We start from the raw sequence: 17,599 nt of genomic DNA on the forward strand, positions 1-17,599 counted from the left end.
GCAGATTCTCTTTCAATGTTTTGAAATTCCCCAGTAAGACTCCAGGACAAACTCCGTAGGCTGGGTTTCGAAAAGGACAGCACAGTTGCCATCGTAGGACAGTGCTTCCTGGTCGCCACTTCAGAATCACAGCTGCTCATTCAAATGCAGATTCTGGGCTCCAGCTAAGACATGCTGGTATAACAATCTATGGAAGGGAGACCCGGAATCTGCATTTTTCAAATTAGCGCTCCAGAAATCTCTGTCAAATAATAAAGTTTGAGAACTGTGGAGGTATGGTTTGAACCCTGGCAGCCACCCACTACACTAGTAGTCTGATCTACGCAGGTCACTTTGCACCTCCTGGCCTCAGTTTCCGAAACCGTGAAAGAACTGCGCGTCGCGACGATATCAGCCTGAGACACTCGACCTCCCCCTAGCAATGAGAATCGAACAACACAATCGCTTAAAGAAGGCAGGAGCCGCGGGGCACTGTGGGATACAGAGGTGCCGAAGCGGCCCGCAAGGCATTGTGGGACATAGAGGGGCTGTTAGCCACTCTCGGCCTCCAGCTTCGATTGCAGGGCAGCCTCGTTTCAAGAAACTTGAAAACCCCCTCGGAGCGTCGCCGGGTGTCCCATGACGTAACTGTAAACATCCTCCGGTGTCTTGCAGGCTAATCAGAACAGCTCGAAAAGAACAGTGACGAACTTTCCGGGTTGCCTTTGCTTTACGACTCGTGCGTTCTGCCGCCGAACCGGAAGGAAGCTGGGGAGCAGTTTACGACAGCGCCGGGCGTGTTTACGGCGCCGGCCGCTGCGCGCGCGTCTTTTCTCCTTTCCCAGTTCCTCGGACCGCAGGCGGTGCTGTGGTCTCCGGCCTGGACAATCTCTCGCCATCGGGCCCGGCTAAGGCCGTTGCAGGTGAGCAGTGTGTTTCGTAGGGTTCCGCGGACCTCCGGGGCCGAGTTGGGCGGCTCCTGGCCTTCGGGGGCCTACCGGAAGAAACCCCCGCACACCCCCTCCTGCCGCCGCTGTCCCTCCGCTGGGCGGGGCAGGACTCTGCCTTCGGGGTCCCAGGTCCGACCCCGTGCGGGGCAGAACCTTGTGGCTGAGGTCTGTGGCCCTAGACTCCGTTTAGCGGCCACGGGCTGGGCGAATGTGATCATGTCACTTAACCCAGCTGGGTCTCAGGGTCTTTTTAAAGCGGCCCACGGCTCCCTGAGCTGTTACTGAGCTGTTATGAGAGAGGTATTGGGGGTGCCAAGCTGAGCGGTGTTCGGCCCTCTCTGAGGAGTTCACGGTCCAAATGTTTCCTTTCCTTTTCTGTGAAATGGGAGGCTAGGGTGGAGTTGATTGATCTCTGATCTGAAACTCTCTACCCGCCAGGAATTGATGGGGAACGATCTGCAGTGGCTGCCATAACATACCCAGTACCGTGGCCTGCCAGCCGCAAGGCCCCTTCTGACTGCCCTGTTGGTGCCTCGTCATCCTGCCCCTGTAGCCAGTACAGCTGTCACTCCGTTTTAACTGAAAGGCTTAGTTTCTCCTATTGGTTCCATTGTGCTCACTCTTATTTTACATGCGTTGAAACCAGGTGACTTCCTCCCACTCCCACCTCCCCCAGAGAAATGCATGTCAAGCCTTGAGCCCGTTTACCTCCAGCTCTAACAAAACAAGTCGACTTTTTTAAAGTGTGTTTGGAGGTATCTTACTGTGTTATCAGTAGGGGCTGAAACCCCAGCTCTTTTCAGGCCACTGCCCAGCTTATAAAATAATGGGAAGAGTGTTGGACTTAGGGCAGGCAACCCTAGAAACCAAATCTATTTTGAAATGATGGGCAAGTCAACTGCTTGATTTGGCTGAACTGCACATTTTTAATCTCTAAAATGGGGGCAGGGGTGGGAGGGTTAGTGGTGTTGCATCTGACACGTGTAGGAGCCTGATAAACATTTAATGTGAATTGTTTTGAGACCACCACTACGCTTCCTGTAGTGTAACTTAAGTTCAAGTTGGAGGATGGAGCTCCCAGGTCATTACCTGTTGCTGTCACCCAAGTGTCCCCTCTGTAGGAAGCCTTAATCTCCCTATCATTGAACAATGAAGAGAGTTTCCTAAATTTAGTCCCCTGCACTCTTTGATTGCTGTCCAGACTCCAGAAATATTTGTGTAATGAACTTTCTCCTGGGAACTCAGCTTCTGAGCATTTTCAGGGGATTACAGTGGATGATAAATGTGTAAGTTTTTGATAGGACCTGTCAGGCGAACATCTGTCTGGAGCCCCTGGTTTTTACGCAGAGTGTGGACGCTGGAGCCAGTTTGCCTGGGTTCAAATTTTTCATCCATTAGTGTTGTGACTTTGGGCAATTTCTTGATTTCTCTGTGCCTCAGTTTTCCTATCTGGAAAGTGGGGCTAATACTGGCCCTACCTTGGGATTGTTGGGAGGAGTTAATGAATTTATGTGTGGTAAGCACTAAGAACATGCCTGGTACTCATAATGTTTATGAACATTGGTTGTATGGCCACTTTTATGAACTAAGGTTTCTGGTGGCCTCCTCAGCCTTCTGGCGGGCCATTTGCCTGACCCTGTGTCTACTTGCTCTGCATAAGGATTTTCATTGACAGAAAATCAGAAGAACAACAAAGGAAAGTTACATTTCAGGATATACTCACGGATCCTTGTTTTCTTCTCAGCACTGTGTGTAAATGTATTTTTGCAAGACTCAGGAGTAATTGTGCAGCGTTTTACAATGGAATCATTTCCAAATATGTTAATTAATACATACGGCTTTCACAATGATTCTCGGATAGAAATAAAACAAGGATCTTATGTATTTTACAGATGAAGAGACTGAGGCTTAGGGATTAAATATTGTGTGCCTGGTGAAGGTGAGAATGAGAACTACAGCATGCTTATTACACTCGAAAAAAAGTTACTACGTTTCATCAAATATGTGAGATACCACTCATTTTAAGAAGCACAATTATTTCATGTAACACCCAAGAAAGAAAAACTGCCAGTTATGATATGACACCCCATCAAGCAGAAGGTGCAGACTCATTTCAGAGGTGGTACAGTGGAAAAAATAAAAATCAATGACATATGGTACATCAGTTTTGTTAGCAGCCTTCTGAGTTTTAAGTATTCACGATATCATTTACAAGAAGACATTGAATGGGGAGTAGCTCAACAGTTGAGGGTTCTGTTTTGTGTTTTGCATTTTTAATTTTGTCATTCATGTCTTAGCTTACCTCAAATGGAAGGCTTTTTTTTAGTTTGAGGCTTTTCTTCATGGAGCTACTTATATTATTTGTATTTTTAAGGTTTTAGAAGATGGCAAAGTTCATGACACCCGTGATCCAGGACAACCCCTCAGGCTGGGGTCCCTGTGCGGTTCCCGAGCAGTTTCGGGATATGCCCTACCAGCCATTCAGCAAAGGAGACCGGCTAGGAAAGGTACTTGCCTATCAGCGGGGGTCTGAATCTTTTAACCTGTGGCTGCTACTCCAAGTTCGTTTCATTTTTATTCTCTCAAAAGCATCAGGGTTATAAGTATCCGTTATATAGTATATATAGTATCCATTATATAGTATCCACTTGGATACTTCCAGTGGTCATAGGAGAGCTGGGCTCTTAAAAAGCCATCCTGAGCCAGTCCTGACACTTCCCCACACTGTGGCCTCATTTTGGGGGGCGTTTCTGAGTGAACAGAAACCCACCTGGTTGACCTGTGCTCCATGTCTTCTTCCCTTGTTGCTCTTACTAGGTTGCAGACTGGACGGGGGCCACATACCAAGATAAGAGGTACACAAGTAAGTGTTCTCCGCCTTACTGCCCGGATCAGGGCCTTGGGGGATTGTTAGTTTTTCTGGTAACCTCCACCTGAAAGCATTCTAGGATGGGAACAAAATGCTGATAATAATTCATAGTATTTCAGGGCATATTCTGGACTGTGGAAACAATCCACATTCTTTTTGGAAATAGCCTCAACTTAGACTGTTCATTAAAGAGGTTTGGCCTATTATAGTGGGTTTTCCGCCCCCCCACTTTTGTGGAGCCATGGCCCCTTTTACAAATCTGGTGAACATGTTCCCATTTTTCACTTCATTGCAATTTATTGAACCTACGAGGCCAGTCAATGGATCCCAGTTTTAAAACTCCGGGTGTTAAGATCCTGATACAGTAAATTGGTTTCTTCCCTCTGTGCCAGTTGAGAGAGCTGGAAGTGGCTCCCTGGAATACTGAGTTAAGATTATCTGAGTCTGATGTCAGCAAGAACGTCAGTCGTAGCCCGTTAGCCACGTCTGCCTTGGGCACCTGATGATGACAGTGACGATACTTATACCGCATATTTGCCTCTCCTGAGAGAGTAGATTTTAACTCATATTCTTACAGAATAAGGCAGAGAGTGAAATGGGCTTGTCTTAAGTTCCTCAGACTCTGTCTTGACTTAGAAAGTTTTTTGGACCAGAGCTTTTCAAACTTGAATGTGCGTATGAATCAGCTGGGGATCTTATTAAAATGCTGATTCTGATTCAGTGGGTCTGGGGTGAGGCTGTGAGTCTGTACATCTAAGATGATCCCAGCCGATGGGTCAGGTCCTGAGACCACACTTTAAATAGCAGGGCTTTAGACCACCATGTATTTGTAGAGTCTGTAGGCAGTGTTGTTACACGCTGTCACCTTTGCCTCCAGATAAGTACTCCTCTCAGTTTGGAGGTGGAAGTCAGTATGCTTACTTCCATGAGGAGGATGAAACTAGTTTCCAGCTGGTGGATACAGCGCGCACACAGAAGACCGCCTACCAGCGGAATCGGATGCGATTTGCACAGGTAGGCCAAGAACCAGCAATCTGACCGTCTTGGGGCTGTCACCTGCTGCTAAAAATGCTACCGTGTGAGTACTGCTGAGAGGAGAGCATGTTATTGTGGGTCTTCTAGTGAATCCCAAGTAGCTATTCAGTGACAATTGTGCTAAAATAAACGGGTACTAAGTCCAGGGATGCATTTAAATAGTTTAGCTTTCTGTTGACCAGTAGCAAGGACATCTGTGCTAAGGATGGATGTTAGCGCTGGATTAACAAGGTGATCTGTGTCTGTTGCCTCACTTAATTGCTATGTCCAGGATTTATTAAATAGATCGTCCAGTTGGGCTGCATCTTCTTACATAAAGAGGCAAACTCAACAACTCTAATAAGAGCCAGTAAACCTACTTCATAAAAACTGTGTGTGGATATAAATCTAAGCTAATTCCAAGTACAAACATACCTCATTTTATTGTGCTTCGCCGATTTTTTTTTTTTTTTTTTTTTTTAACAAATTGAAGGTTTGTGGCAGCCCTGAATCGAGCAAGTCTTTTGGCGCCTTTTTTTCCAACAGCATTTCGCTCACTTCATGTCTCTGTGTCACATTTAAGTAATTCTCACAATATTTCAAACTTTTTCATTATTATTATATTTGTTATGGTGATCTATGATCCACGTTGGCTAATGTTACTACACTGAAGGCTCAGATGGTAGTTAACGTTTTTTAGCAATAAAGTGTTTTTTTTAATTAAGGTGTATACATTGGTTTTTTTAGAAATAGTGGTATCGCACACTAATAGCCTACAGTGTAGCGTAAACTGTATGTATAGCATAACTTTTATATGTACTGGGAAAGCAAAAAATTTGTGTGACCCGCTTTATTGTGAAACTTTATTATGGAGGTCTGGAACCAAACCCAAAGTATCTCTGAGGTATGCTTGTGCTTACTTGTAAACCCCCGGATGTTGATTCTATAAAAGCAGAGTAAAATGTGCAATTTGGGTTTGCATCCTAAACTAACTCTCATGGCCTGCCATTAGGCACTGCCAATTGTAAGCCAGATCTCCAAGATTTTAACATGGATGTTTTCTCCTGCTTCCCAGCGGAACCTCCGCAGAGACAAGGATCGACGGAACATGTTGCAGTTCAACCTGCAGACCCTGCCTAAGAGCGCCAAGCAGAAGGAGAGGTGAGGTGCCTATCCTGCCAGAACAAGATATTCTTCCAGGACCGACTGCACTCTGACAGCAGGAGGCCAGAGCAGGAGAATAGTCGTCTTCCCCACCATTGCGGGAAAACCAAAAAGTCTTCCCAGAGCCAATTAAGCCACTCTCTCAGCCCTGGTCTCATTCTCGAAGAGCTGTTAACAGCAGAGAGCATGGGCAGGAAACTGCTTGCAGAGGACGTGAGCACTGAAGGGAAACAAAGGCAGATAGGAAGCAATTTTGGAGTTTACCTGGACTCGGGTCTGCTGTGGCACGACTCCAGGGAGCCCCATTCACGCTGGGTCCTGTGAGTCCCTGGAGCTGTGTAGGACAGTAGCCCTGCCCAAGCTGGGGCTGCCAGTGGACAGCTGGATAGATGGAGTAAAATATATGCATAATACTGGTCAGTGGTGGGGGCAGTATGCCTCTCTAGCATGTCTAGTGTGCGCCCTGTTGGTCTGTTCTTTTTTTTAAGCCCCTGTTTTCCTTAAAAATCTGCACTGAAAGCACAGTTTTCCTGTCTTTCCAGAGAACGCATACGACTGCAGAAAAAATTCCAGAAACAATTTGGAGTGAGGCAGAAATGGGACCAAAAATCACAGGTAGTATATCCATATCAGAATTCTGTCCAGGAATTTGATTTTGTTTATTTGTTTGGTTTTATAACAGCTTTATTGAGGTATAGTGCACACACTATACAATTCACCCATTTAAAGTGTACATTTCAGTGATTTGTAGTGTATAGACAGAGTGCTACAACCGTTATTACAGTCCATGTCAGAAAGTTTTCATCACTCTAAAAAGAAGCCCTGTACCCTCTGCCAGTCAGCCCCTATCCTCCCCAGCCCTAGGCTGCCCCGTATCTTATTTCCTGTCTCCAGATTTGCCTGCCCCAGACATTTCATATAAATGAATCACAGCGGAATGACCTTGTGTGACTGGCTCCTTTCACCAGGCATCATGTTTTCAAGGCTAATCCATGTTGTAGCGCGTGTCAGCACTTCATTCCTTTTAATCGTCACATTCCGTTAGATGGATAGACCACATTTTGTTTATCCGTTCACCACTGATGGACATTGGGGTGGTTTTTACTTTGGGGCATTATGAATGATGCCACTGTGGACATTCCTGTACAAGTGTTTGTGTGGGCGTAGTGAGAGTAGAAGACATGTAAGCAAGCGTGAAGGTACAATTGTGGAAGTTACATTTTGCTGGACATGGTGCTTGCTGTAGCAGCAAGAATAAATAGCTGATACCCTGAGAGAAATATAAAGGAGCTGTTACAGCTCCTGTGTAAAACGTAGGAATATAGAAGAGCCGATGTTCCCAGGGTGGCATCGTTACTGGGGAGTAGAATTCCCATTTGTTTCTGAACTCTTGTCCCTTCAGTTCTCTTCTAGATTGTAAGCTCCTAAGAGTCAGGGACGCTGCTGGAAAACAGCCAGCACGTAGTAAATGTTCTGGATATATTTATTGAATAAAAGCCTTCATACTGTTAACCTGCCTTTTGCTTACGTTTTGCACTGGCTGTCATTTTTCCCCTCCAATGGTTTCCCCCAACAGAAGCCCCGAGACTCCTCAGTGGAAGTCCGCAGTGACTGGGAGGTGAAGGAGGAGATGGACTTTCCTCAGTTAATGAAGATGCGCTACTTGGAGGTGTCAGAGCCCCAGGACATGTAGGTGACATCTTTTACTACTGTCCACCACACTCTTATGTGTGTGGACCAGCTGGTGATGACTGTTGGCCTAAGCCCTAGTATTTCCAAAGGTGTTGCATAAGATTGACAAACAGGTTTTAAAAAGCAATGCCGAGAGGGGGAAAGCAGAAAGAAGTTTACTGATATTAAAACTTCATCTCCTTGGGAACTCCCTGGCGGTCCAGTGGTTAGGACTCCACACTTTCACTGCCAAGGGCACGGGTTCAATCCCTAGTCGGGGGACTAGAATCCCACAAGCTGTACGGCGCGGCCAAAAAGAAAAAAAAAACTTCAGCTCTCTTTGAACTTCCTGGCATTGTGAGCAAAAGAAGAATTAAGTTATAGAACTCTTGTTGGCAGAAAGAAATTTGCTGTTAAACTCCAGATTTCTTTCCACTTCCTGAAATCCTAAGCAAAAGAAAAAATTAAGTTCTATAGCTCTGAGGGCAGAAAGAGAAAGATAGCAGTTCTTCAAGAGTCATGAAGCTTTTGCTTAACATTTCAAAGAGCTCCTTACCTCAAAGGGCCAGTAGATGGAAATAACTCAGTGGGGAGCTGGAGCACCTGACCGGAGTCCGTGCGCCTGCTGGGGGCTCTGTAACTGCTCCTCTCCCTGTCCCGGCCTCAGCCTCCCTGCCTTTAAAATGCGGAGGCTGCGCAGAATCAGTGGTGTCCTCACTGTTCTGCGGAGCCACATCAGGAGCTGACGGGGCAGGGCCCGCAGCAGGCACCGAGAGTCTAGTCAGAGACTGTTTGCATCTCTCATACTCTAGACTTTGGGGTAAGACTTTGGATTCCGTGGCTTAACAGAAAAGAAGTAGGTGGTCTTCTTCCCCCTCACTTAGCGCGTGTTGCCTGCTCTCCCCTCAGCGAGTGCTGCGGGGCCCTGGAATACTATGACAAAGCCTTCGACCGCATCACCACGAGGAGCGAAAAGCCGCTGCGGAGCATCAAGCGCATCTTCCACACTGTCACCACCACGGACGACCCCGTCATCCGGAAGGTGGGCGCCCCCTGCCCCGCACCCGCCCGCCCATGGCGAGTGTCGAGGCCTCAGGACAGAGATGCGGGGATGCGTGTGAATCGGTTGGGCCTCGGAAGCCCCTGTAGATAAGACTCTTCTGAATCGACTTAGGATTAGATGAAAATAAGAGCACTTTGCTGGCCAGACCGTAAGTGTTGATGTTAGGTGAAGCTGGGCCCGGGTCCCAGCTCTGCCGTGCTTCCTGGCTTCACCTCTCTGAGGCCTTAGCTTTCTTACCTGTAAATCGGGGTAAATGTACTTACCTCGTGCCGCTGGGGTGGAAGCATCGGGCGGTGCCCTCCTGGGGTATAGCAGGTGCCCGGGGAGCTGCGGTTCCTCGGACCCCAGGACACAGGCTTGCTGGCTGGCTTGCTGCAGCCTTGCTCAGACACGGGTGTGGGTGTGAACGCGCCTTACAGCGGAGTCCTTCCCCCGCTGTGAATGGCCAGTTCAGCCCCAAAGTAGCCTCATGTCTCTTCTGTCCTCTGCAGCTGGCGAAGACTCAGGGGAACGTGTTTGCCACCGACGCCATCCTGGCCACACTGATGAGCTGCACCCGCTCCGTGTACTCCTGGGACATCGTCGTCCAGAGGGTCGGGTCCAAGCTCTTCTTTGACAAGAGGGACAACTCTGACTTTGGTAGGAAGCCTGTATGGGAACAACACAGAGGTGCTGAGTGTCCTTGTTGGTTCCGAGCCATCCCCTGGTCTGGAGAATGGGTAGGAGAGGGTCTGTCTCCTCACAGGCGTCAACAGCCGTGTCAGAATCCCCCTCAGCCTCCCCAGCGACAGGGGGAGGGACTGTCACCGCAGTCCCTCTTGGGGCGTCAGCCTTCGGAGTCCTCATGGTGCCCAAATACCATGCTTCTAGTTTTTATTCATTTGAATAGCACTTTCCTGACTTCTGTCATCTCTCTATACCACCTTTAGTACATACTTAATGTTTTTCTTTAGATTGATGCCTTTTTTACTTCAGCATATTTACGAAGGAAAACATACGTACGCATATATCTTACGCCATACATGTGTGTATGTGCGCACACACAATGAATGAAAACCACTCAAGAATAGCAGAGTGAAGCCAAACGTGATAATATTGCTTCTCTTTGTTGGAAAACTAATAAAATCAAACATTCTCTTGAGGAATCCAAAAAGAATGAAAAGGTTTGGCTTTCTTCCACATGATTGTGACTGAATTTAATGTTAGTGTCTCAAGTTATCCAGAAGCGCACCCTGCTCCTCCCCAGAGTGTCCCACACTCAGGGGACCCACGTTAGCAGATGGCGGTTCTTTGGAGGAAGGGTATGTGTCGTTTGGATCGCCACTGCTCCCCAAGGGGCCACGCACCTCTTCGGGGACTCTGTTTCGTGAGTGGTTGGCTATGTCACCGCTCTTGCAGACCTCCTGACGGTGAGCGAGACAGCCAACGAGCCCCCGCAAGATGAAGGCAACTCCTTCAACTCACCCCGCAACCTGGCCATGGAGGCAACCTACATCAACCACAACTTCTCCCAGCAGTGCTTGAGGATGGTGAGGCCCTGGGAGCATCTGGGAGTCCATTTTTAGCTTGTCGACTCCAGCTGCTGTTTATTGAGCATCTGCCGTGTCGTCAGCTCTGGGGTTGTGGGATTGGTTAGGACAGACGGGGTCCCTGCCTGTCACAGGAGATCCGAGCTTGGGCTTTCAGATCAGACAGCCTGACTTTGAACCCTAGATCCACCAGTTTTTAGCTTTGTGGTGTCGGGCATGTTTCTTCTCTGTAAAATTAAAATACCAATAATACTTGTTTCACATAGATACATTGTGACCTTTTCTTCAAATATCTGTGTACAAGTACACTCACTGTTTCGGAGCTGGGGTTACAGCAACCAGCCAAAGTTGCAGCCCTTCAGAAGCTTTGTTACAACGGAGGAGGAAAGATAGTAAACCCTGAGTACATATATGTTGTGACAAGTGGCTGTGTGTGCCATGGAGAAAAACTAAACAGGAGGGACGAGGTTGCTATTTAAATGAGACACCTACAGCGCGTGGGCGACAAACATAAGCACGGGGTGAACGCGAGCTGTCACATCCGTCGTGGTCTGCGGGCTGCTTGCTTGCGCTCGGAAGGGGTAAACAGATGCACAGCACGCAGTGATCCCAGAGCCCCCTCAGGAGCCAGGGACCCAGTCAGGGCTGTGACAAAGCAGAGGTGCAGGGTCTGGCTGACTGCCTCGGCGACAAGTTGCTGCCGTCTCATGACACCTCTGTCATCCTTGCAGGGGAAGGAAAGATACAACTTCCCGAACCCGAACCCGTTTGTGGAGGACGACATGGATAAGAATGAGATTGCCTCTGTGGCCTACCGGTATGTCACCTCCCTGGTGCCGTGCCCTGTGTGGGTGGTGCGTCTGAAACCCAGGATCTCAGCTGACCAAAGGAGCTCCTCCTTCCTTGCAGTTACCGCAGGTGGAAGCTCGGAGACGACATTGACCTCATTGTCCGCTGTGAGCACGACGGCGTCATGACCGGCGCCAACGGGGAGGTGTCGTTCATCAACATCAAGACCCTCAACGAGTGGGACTCCAGGGTGAGTACCATCCTATGTCTCTCCTCCCCTCGCCTCACTCAGAGAGCTACCGAGATTTTGTCTTCTGAGTTTTTCGCCTACTTACTGAGAAAGAGATCGTGTGTGTGAGGTAATTACCTTCTTCCGGTGCTTTCTGTCCCTCCGTTCCATTCCGACCTCCTGTTGATTTCTGCTCTCTGCAAGCGGGATTTTGATCTTTCCTTATGAGCCGGGCTGGCAGGTTTCCTGTAAGCCGCGCAGCTCTTCTTTTTGACCTGTTCTTTCGCTTAGCGTAGCCCCTGCCTGGTCTGCAACCTTCGGACGCCCTTTTTCCAACTCCTTCACTTACTGAAGTCAGAGATTCTCAGATAAGCTCAGATTTGGCTCTTCAGGGGGCATCTTGAAAGAATCATGTTCCCTTCGCTTTTCCTCCTCTTTCTGTTCTCTCTCAGGCTGGTGCGCCATGATTATTGGGCTGTCATCCTTTCTGAAAGTACCTGGGCTACGTGCCTGAATTTGAAATGGGTGGCAGAGCTCCTCGGTGCTGCTGTGTAGAATAAAGGATTCTCCGTGCAAGGACAGCAAGGCCGGGCCTGTGTTGAACGAGGGTCCAGTGAGATGGAGTTTGGGGGCCGTTGTGCTCTGCCTTCATTAGAGCCAAGGGATTAGCATTCCAGGCTGCTGAGTCTCACCCACAGATGCTCCTCAGCCTCCATCACCTGCTGAGAGCACACCGGAAGGTTTGCTGCGAACTTAGCTCTGGGCCAGCGGCCTTTTCTTAGACTTTCCACCATGCCCTCCCTGTAGCATTTGGTGTCGTCGTATTTTTATGGCTGTGCCCTCCGTGTTAGTACCTTCATCTAGTCTTACACGTTTCTCAACTTCCTTCACGTGTTTCCTTTGCTGGTTTCCCTCCTTTTTGACCCCCAGTGGAGCCTTCTGTTAGGGTCAGTCCCCTTTGCAAGTCATTTTGCCATAATCACTTCTTTATATAGCATGTATTCATCTTCTTTGGCTCCATAACAAAGTAACAGAAACTTGGAGGCTTAAAATGACATCCATTAGCTCATAGTTTGGTAGGTCAGAAGTCTAGCATCGTGTGGCTTGGTTCTCTGCTCAGAATATCCAAGAACTAAAGTTAAGGTTTCAGCAGAACTGAGTTCTCAGCTAGAGTTTCTGGAAGAAAATCCACTTCCAAGCTCATTCTAGTTGGCAGAATTCAGCTCCTTGCAGTTGTCAGATTGAGGTCCCCTGTTCTCTTGCCACATGTCAGCTGGGGCCGCTCAGCTTCTAGAGGCCACCCACATTTCTTTCCATGTGGTCCCCTCCACCTTCAAACCAGCAACATCAGATTCTTTTCGTGCTTGAAATCTCTGGCTTCCTCTGTGTCCAACCTCTACACCCAGATTTAAGAGACTTGCATGGTTAGGTGAGGCCCACCCAGATGGTCTTCCTGTCTTAAGGGACCTTAACTCCATCTGCAGAATCCCTTTTGACATGAGATAGCATGATCGTGGGTATTTCATCATACTCACACGTTCCATCCAGACTCCATGGTAGCAGATTCTGCAAGAGCAGGGTCACCAGGGGTCAGCTTAGAATTCTGCCTACCCCGAGCCTCATCCTTGAACTCTAAAAATGATTCCCGAAATCTATTCTGACTCCCATTCCATTGTTGGTTTTTTTCTTTTTTCTAAAATACCTTGTCCTTCCAATGTCCTTGTTTGTCGTTCCCTCTGGCTTGGCCGTCCATCAGCTTTGTCTCTCCTGCTCTCTTCAGCTCAGAGCCTCAAACGTCTCCTCCTTTGCACTCTTGAATCCTGCTGTCAGGTGCAGTCTGTCTTCTTGCTCAGCTCTGGGTCTCACTGACATCATCGCCCTAGTTTAGGGCCCTCCTCTCCTCGTGATGTCTATTATTAGCTGACCTCCCTAACTCGCTCCTCCCTCCCTTCAGTATCTCTGCCGGTTAATTGTCCGAAACACTGCTTCCTTGAGGAAGCACAGATTTGAGGAAAGGCCCTTAAAATGCCACCGCAAACTCACAAGGCTGCTGCAGGATAGTTTTAATTTTTGAAGAAAGCCCAGAGACATCTGTCAGAATACTGCCCCTAAGTGGTTTGGACCTAACTACTTAATAAAAGGAGCTCTTTAGTATTTTTTCTGGCCTAGGGTTGCCAGGAACCAAGAAAGTTCAGGAGTCTCTGCCGTGTGCCCTTCAGCCGGTCACTTCACTCTGAGGCCAGGTTCCCACATCTGCAGAAGAGGTGGTTGGAGAAGGTGGTCTCCGGGGTCTCTCTGCTTTTTGTCTGTCTCTATGCGTACACACAGTGCCAGATCCTGACCTCCTCGCTCTCTGCGGGCCTCCACGCCCACCGGGGCTAAACCGGCCCGTCTCTCCCCGCATCCCTCTCAGATCACTCCCCCTCCAGCTTCTGCCAGTGTCCTCCACGGGGGAGCTGCCAGGCTCCCATGCAAAACCCTTCCCCTCCGCACGGCAGGTGATAAACATGTGCCCTCACCACTTGTGTGGCGCTTGTTTTTTTAACTTGTGTGCGTGCGTGTCCCGGTCTGGGTGAGCTCTTGTGAAGGGAGGAGTTGCGCTCTGTTGCCTGCTGCGTGAGGGAGGGACCGAGGCCCTGCCTCTTAAAAGATAAGTCTGACCTCTGCTTTACCTGTGGGCTCGCCCCTCCCCAGCCAGGCCCACTAAGGAGTTTCTTCTCTGCCAGAAGTGGCAGCAGACCGTGGGCAGTGGGAGCCCGCCTTGGCCCCTGTAACCGGGGCTCCCCTCCTACAGCACTGTAATGGCGTTGACTGGCGTCAGAAGCTGGATTCTCAGCGAGGGGCCGTCATTGCCACCGAGCTGAAGAACAACAGCTACAAGTTGGCCCGCTGGACCTGCTGTGCTTTGCTGGCCGGATCCGAGTACCTCAAGCTTGGGTGAGATTCCCGTCCGGGAGCTCATCTTTGGAAGGGGGGGTCTGCAGGTTGGGAGACGAGGGCTGGCCTTTTCTCCTTTTTCTTGGGACAAGCATCAGGCCAGGTTGTCACCATTTAACTGATACTCGACCCCAGGCGTCGCTGTGTCTCTGTGCCCGCCTGCCCCCACCATAATACTCCTCTTCCCCTCAATAGTTACGTGTCCCGGTACCACGTGAAAGACTCCTCACGCCACGTCATCTTGGGCACCCAGCAGTTCAAGCCCAATGAGTTTGCCAGCCAGATCAACCTGAGCGTGGAGAACGCCTGGGGCATCCTGCGCTGCGTCATCGACATCTGCATGAAGCTGGAGGAGGGCAAGTACCTCATCCTCAAGGACCCCAACAAGCAGGTCATCCGCGTATATAGCCTGCCCGACGGCACCTTCAGCTCGGATGAGGACGACGAGGAGGAGGAGGAAGAGGAAGAGGAAGAAGAAGGTTTGTAGCAAGGCTCCCTCCGAAGTCTGGAGTGAGCCGTGTGCTGGCTGGGGCCCGAGCTCTGTATGCACAGTCCTCTCTAGCCTCGATGGAGACCTCTGGGAATTCCCTGAGATGTCACTTGGAGTAGCATTCAGTCTGGCTCCAGAAGCTGCTTCCAGAGCCTTTAGAGCACAAGACGGGGTCGGGGAGGAGAGTGGTCTTTTAGAGGCTAGGGCAAGGAAGAAGCATCTAGAGGAAGGCACCGGAAGTCCCTGATGTTAGCCAGTGGTCTGAGGGAGGAAAGATGCTCCAGGTGAGTTACATGGGCTTTAAGCTTTCTCACACCTGCTTCACCAGTAGGTGACTGAAGGAAATGTGAGGATCTGAAAGGTTTCACTTCTGAGTGGAGGTGTTGAAAATCATAAGCAATTCACCAGTTTGACGTGGCTTTTGTATCTTTCAGAGGAAGAAACCTAAACCAGACAGTGATGTGGAGCTGGATTCTGTGATTCTGCTGGGCCTAGGAGGGCCTTGGATACCTGGTGGAATGTTTGTCTGATTGTTGCTCTCTGCAGCTTGACAGTTGGAGTAAAGTATAAGTCTGTCTAGTCTCTTACCTTCATCGCGTGCCTATGTTATGATTGACAGCCCTTCTTCTCTGAGTAGCCCTTGGGAGAGGGAGGGTGAGATACAGCAGAGTCTCTCTGGAGTTCATAATCTGGGTTCCATCTTTTGTTCTTGAGCATTAGTAGTTTTACGTTCCTGTTAGGAGGTGAATGCCCTGGATTTTTTTGTTCTTGGAACCCCTTGAAATTATCCTTTCCTGGGGAGTGTTGTCCATTGTGAGGTCCCCGTAGGAAGTCCATTTCCACAAGCACGAGTGCCTGCTGGCTGTGTGCCAGACCCAGCTGCTGCCTTCAGAGACACACATCACTGGTGAAACATGAAGCAGGGCAGTCTTTGAAGGTTGAGGTGGGGTGGCTGCAGGTAAAGGAGATAGATTGCCTCGGAAGATTCTGATGGATGTTCCACTGTGTGGTGATCGTAGTGGTTCGTAAATTGTTTTCAAGCTTCCCTTGGGCTGGTGATGGGATCTCAAGCTGGCACCCTCAAAGAACCGTGTCACGAACAAATCAGAGCTACAGATGTTTAGTACTTGTAAACTTTTTATAAGCGGACAGTGTTCTGTCCAATGTACAGAACACTATGAAGTAATATACCGTGCCACGTGTTATACTGCATGTTCTATAAATATCTCATCGGACCCTGACACAGAACTGTAATGCTGGTGAAAGTCATACCATTATACAGATGAGAAAACTGGCTCAGCTTTTGGGTAACGGTCCTAAAGTTAACAATTTTAATCAAAATAATTGAGCCTCAGAAAGCAAGCAAAAACTTACTGGACTTTGTTGTCAGAGTTACTAGGAAAATAGAGCATAAGATGTGCTTCTTGGGGAGCTTTCATTGTAGGTGGAACGTTACAAAATGCACTTTAAAGTAGTGTGACAAGTGTCATGGGGTTTCAAGTTCCGGCTGGTACTCCCCAAGCTGCCTCCTGCAGACCCATGATGCAACCCAGCAGGATTAGCTGGAGCAAGTGGGCAGGTGGAAGTTAATTTCAGTCTCATTCTCTAAAAACATCTTACATCAGCCTCCACATGCCTCATGTCTCTCATCTATCCCCTACTTCCATCTGGTCTTGCTTGGGGCCACCAAGTTGACTGCTGTAAACAGTCCTGACTCTAAACTTTCAGTAGCATCCTGCGGCCTACAATCCAGGCTCAGCCTAGTCTGAAGGCCCTGCCGTACTTTATCAGTCCTAATTTCCCAATACAAAATACAACCAGCAGCTGTTTTAAGTACTTAATTGCCCACACCCATCCTCATAATCTTCACAGCTATTAAGTAGACCTCCCTAACTTCATTTTTGGTCTGTCTGGTTTCAATGTTTATTCAACAAATTATTATGGGCCTCCTCTATGTCAGATGCTGATGGAAGCTGTGAGGTCACTATAGTGAATAAGATCATTTCTGCTCTAATGGAGCTTTTCTCTGATGCTGATACAGACTAGGAAAAAAATAGATAAATGGCATTCCTTAGGGGGTACTTAGGTCTGCGAGCTCAAGGAAGACTTCTAGAGAAGTCCCAGTGATGATTTTTAATGAGAAGCTCCAGCCATGCAAAGCTGGAAGACCACAGGGTTTTTCCACACTAAGCACGGCTGCCTTCCCACCAGAACCCTCAGCCCCATCTCACAGGACTACTTTAACACCCCTTGAGGTTTCCTATACTTGTGCTGTGTTCTCCCCATGTAAATCTCATGCAGGATCCACATGCCACCTCTAGAAAGCCAGCCCTGGTCACCCAGTTCACTTGAATGGCAGTTCAGGGTCACCCTGTCCTCCTCCATGTTGCCTCCACTTTGGCCACCATTGCTGGGCATGAGCAGTGGATTTGTGTTTAAGTGTCTTTACACTGAGCTATCATAGGCCACTTTGTTTACGTTACCAATGATGAAATAAAAATTCACATTTTAAGGCAAGACAAGAAAAATTACAACATAAAACCTTTTCTCTGTCTTTCAACCTCCTTCCTCCCCTCTAGTGTGCATTGTGCATCCACATTATGCATTAGCCAGATCTCCCCTATGGCAGAAATGCCTGCTCAACCATAAAGATCAATTTTTCTTTTGGTGCCAGCAACTCCTTGGAAGAAAACATTCATTTCTCAATCCTGTAAGGGGTCACAGTGACCCTCCACTCGCCCTGTACTTGCAGACATCTTTGGTGAACTTTATGTACAATGCCAATATGCCATTTCCCTGAAAGACAGTGATGGGGGCAGAACAGACTGGTCAGGTGACCTGGGGAGATAAGTGGCTGCACCTAATTAAAAGTTCTTAGCTTAAATACTTATGAGTGTATTAATGTTGCTAGCTAT

General features: G+C 48.5%; 1 protein-coding gene across 1 annotated transcript; it reads left to right on the forward strand.

Annotated features, from left to right (window-relative positions):
• The first annotated feature begins 745 nt into the window (after positions 1 to 745).
• EIF3D (eukaryotic translation initiation factor 3 subunit D) lies at positions 746 to 15,271 on the forward strand. Its single transcript, XM_082420786.1, has 15 exons — positions 746 to 902; positions 3,304 to 3,436; positions 3,747 to 3,792; positions 4,676 to 4,812; positions 5,888 to 5,973; positions 6,519 to 6,591; positions 7,553 to 7,665; positions 8,557 to 8,689; positions 9,202 to 9,349; positions 10,109 to 10,239; positions 10,971 to 11,056; positions 11,149 to 11,278; positions 14,052 to 14,194; positions 14,390 to 14,673; positions 15,119 to 15,271. Exons 2-15 carry the CDS (start codon positions 3,314 to 3,316, stop codon positions 15,130 to 15,132), a joined length of 1,647 nt encoding a protein of 548 aa, XP_082276912.1. The 5' UTR covers positions 746 to 902; positions 3,304 to 3,313; the 3' UTR covers positions 15,133 to 15,271.
• Positions 15,272 to 17,599: the final 2,328 nt, after the last annotated feature.

The sequence above is a fragment of the Balaenoptera physalus genome (assembly GCF_965194825.1).
Source record: "Balaenoptera physalus genome assembly, chromosome: 13".
Taxonomy (NCBI): Eukaryota; Metazoa; Chordata; class Mammalia; order Artiodactyla; family Balaenopteridae; genus Balaenoptera; species Balaenoptera physalus.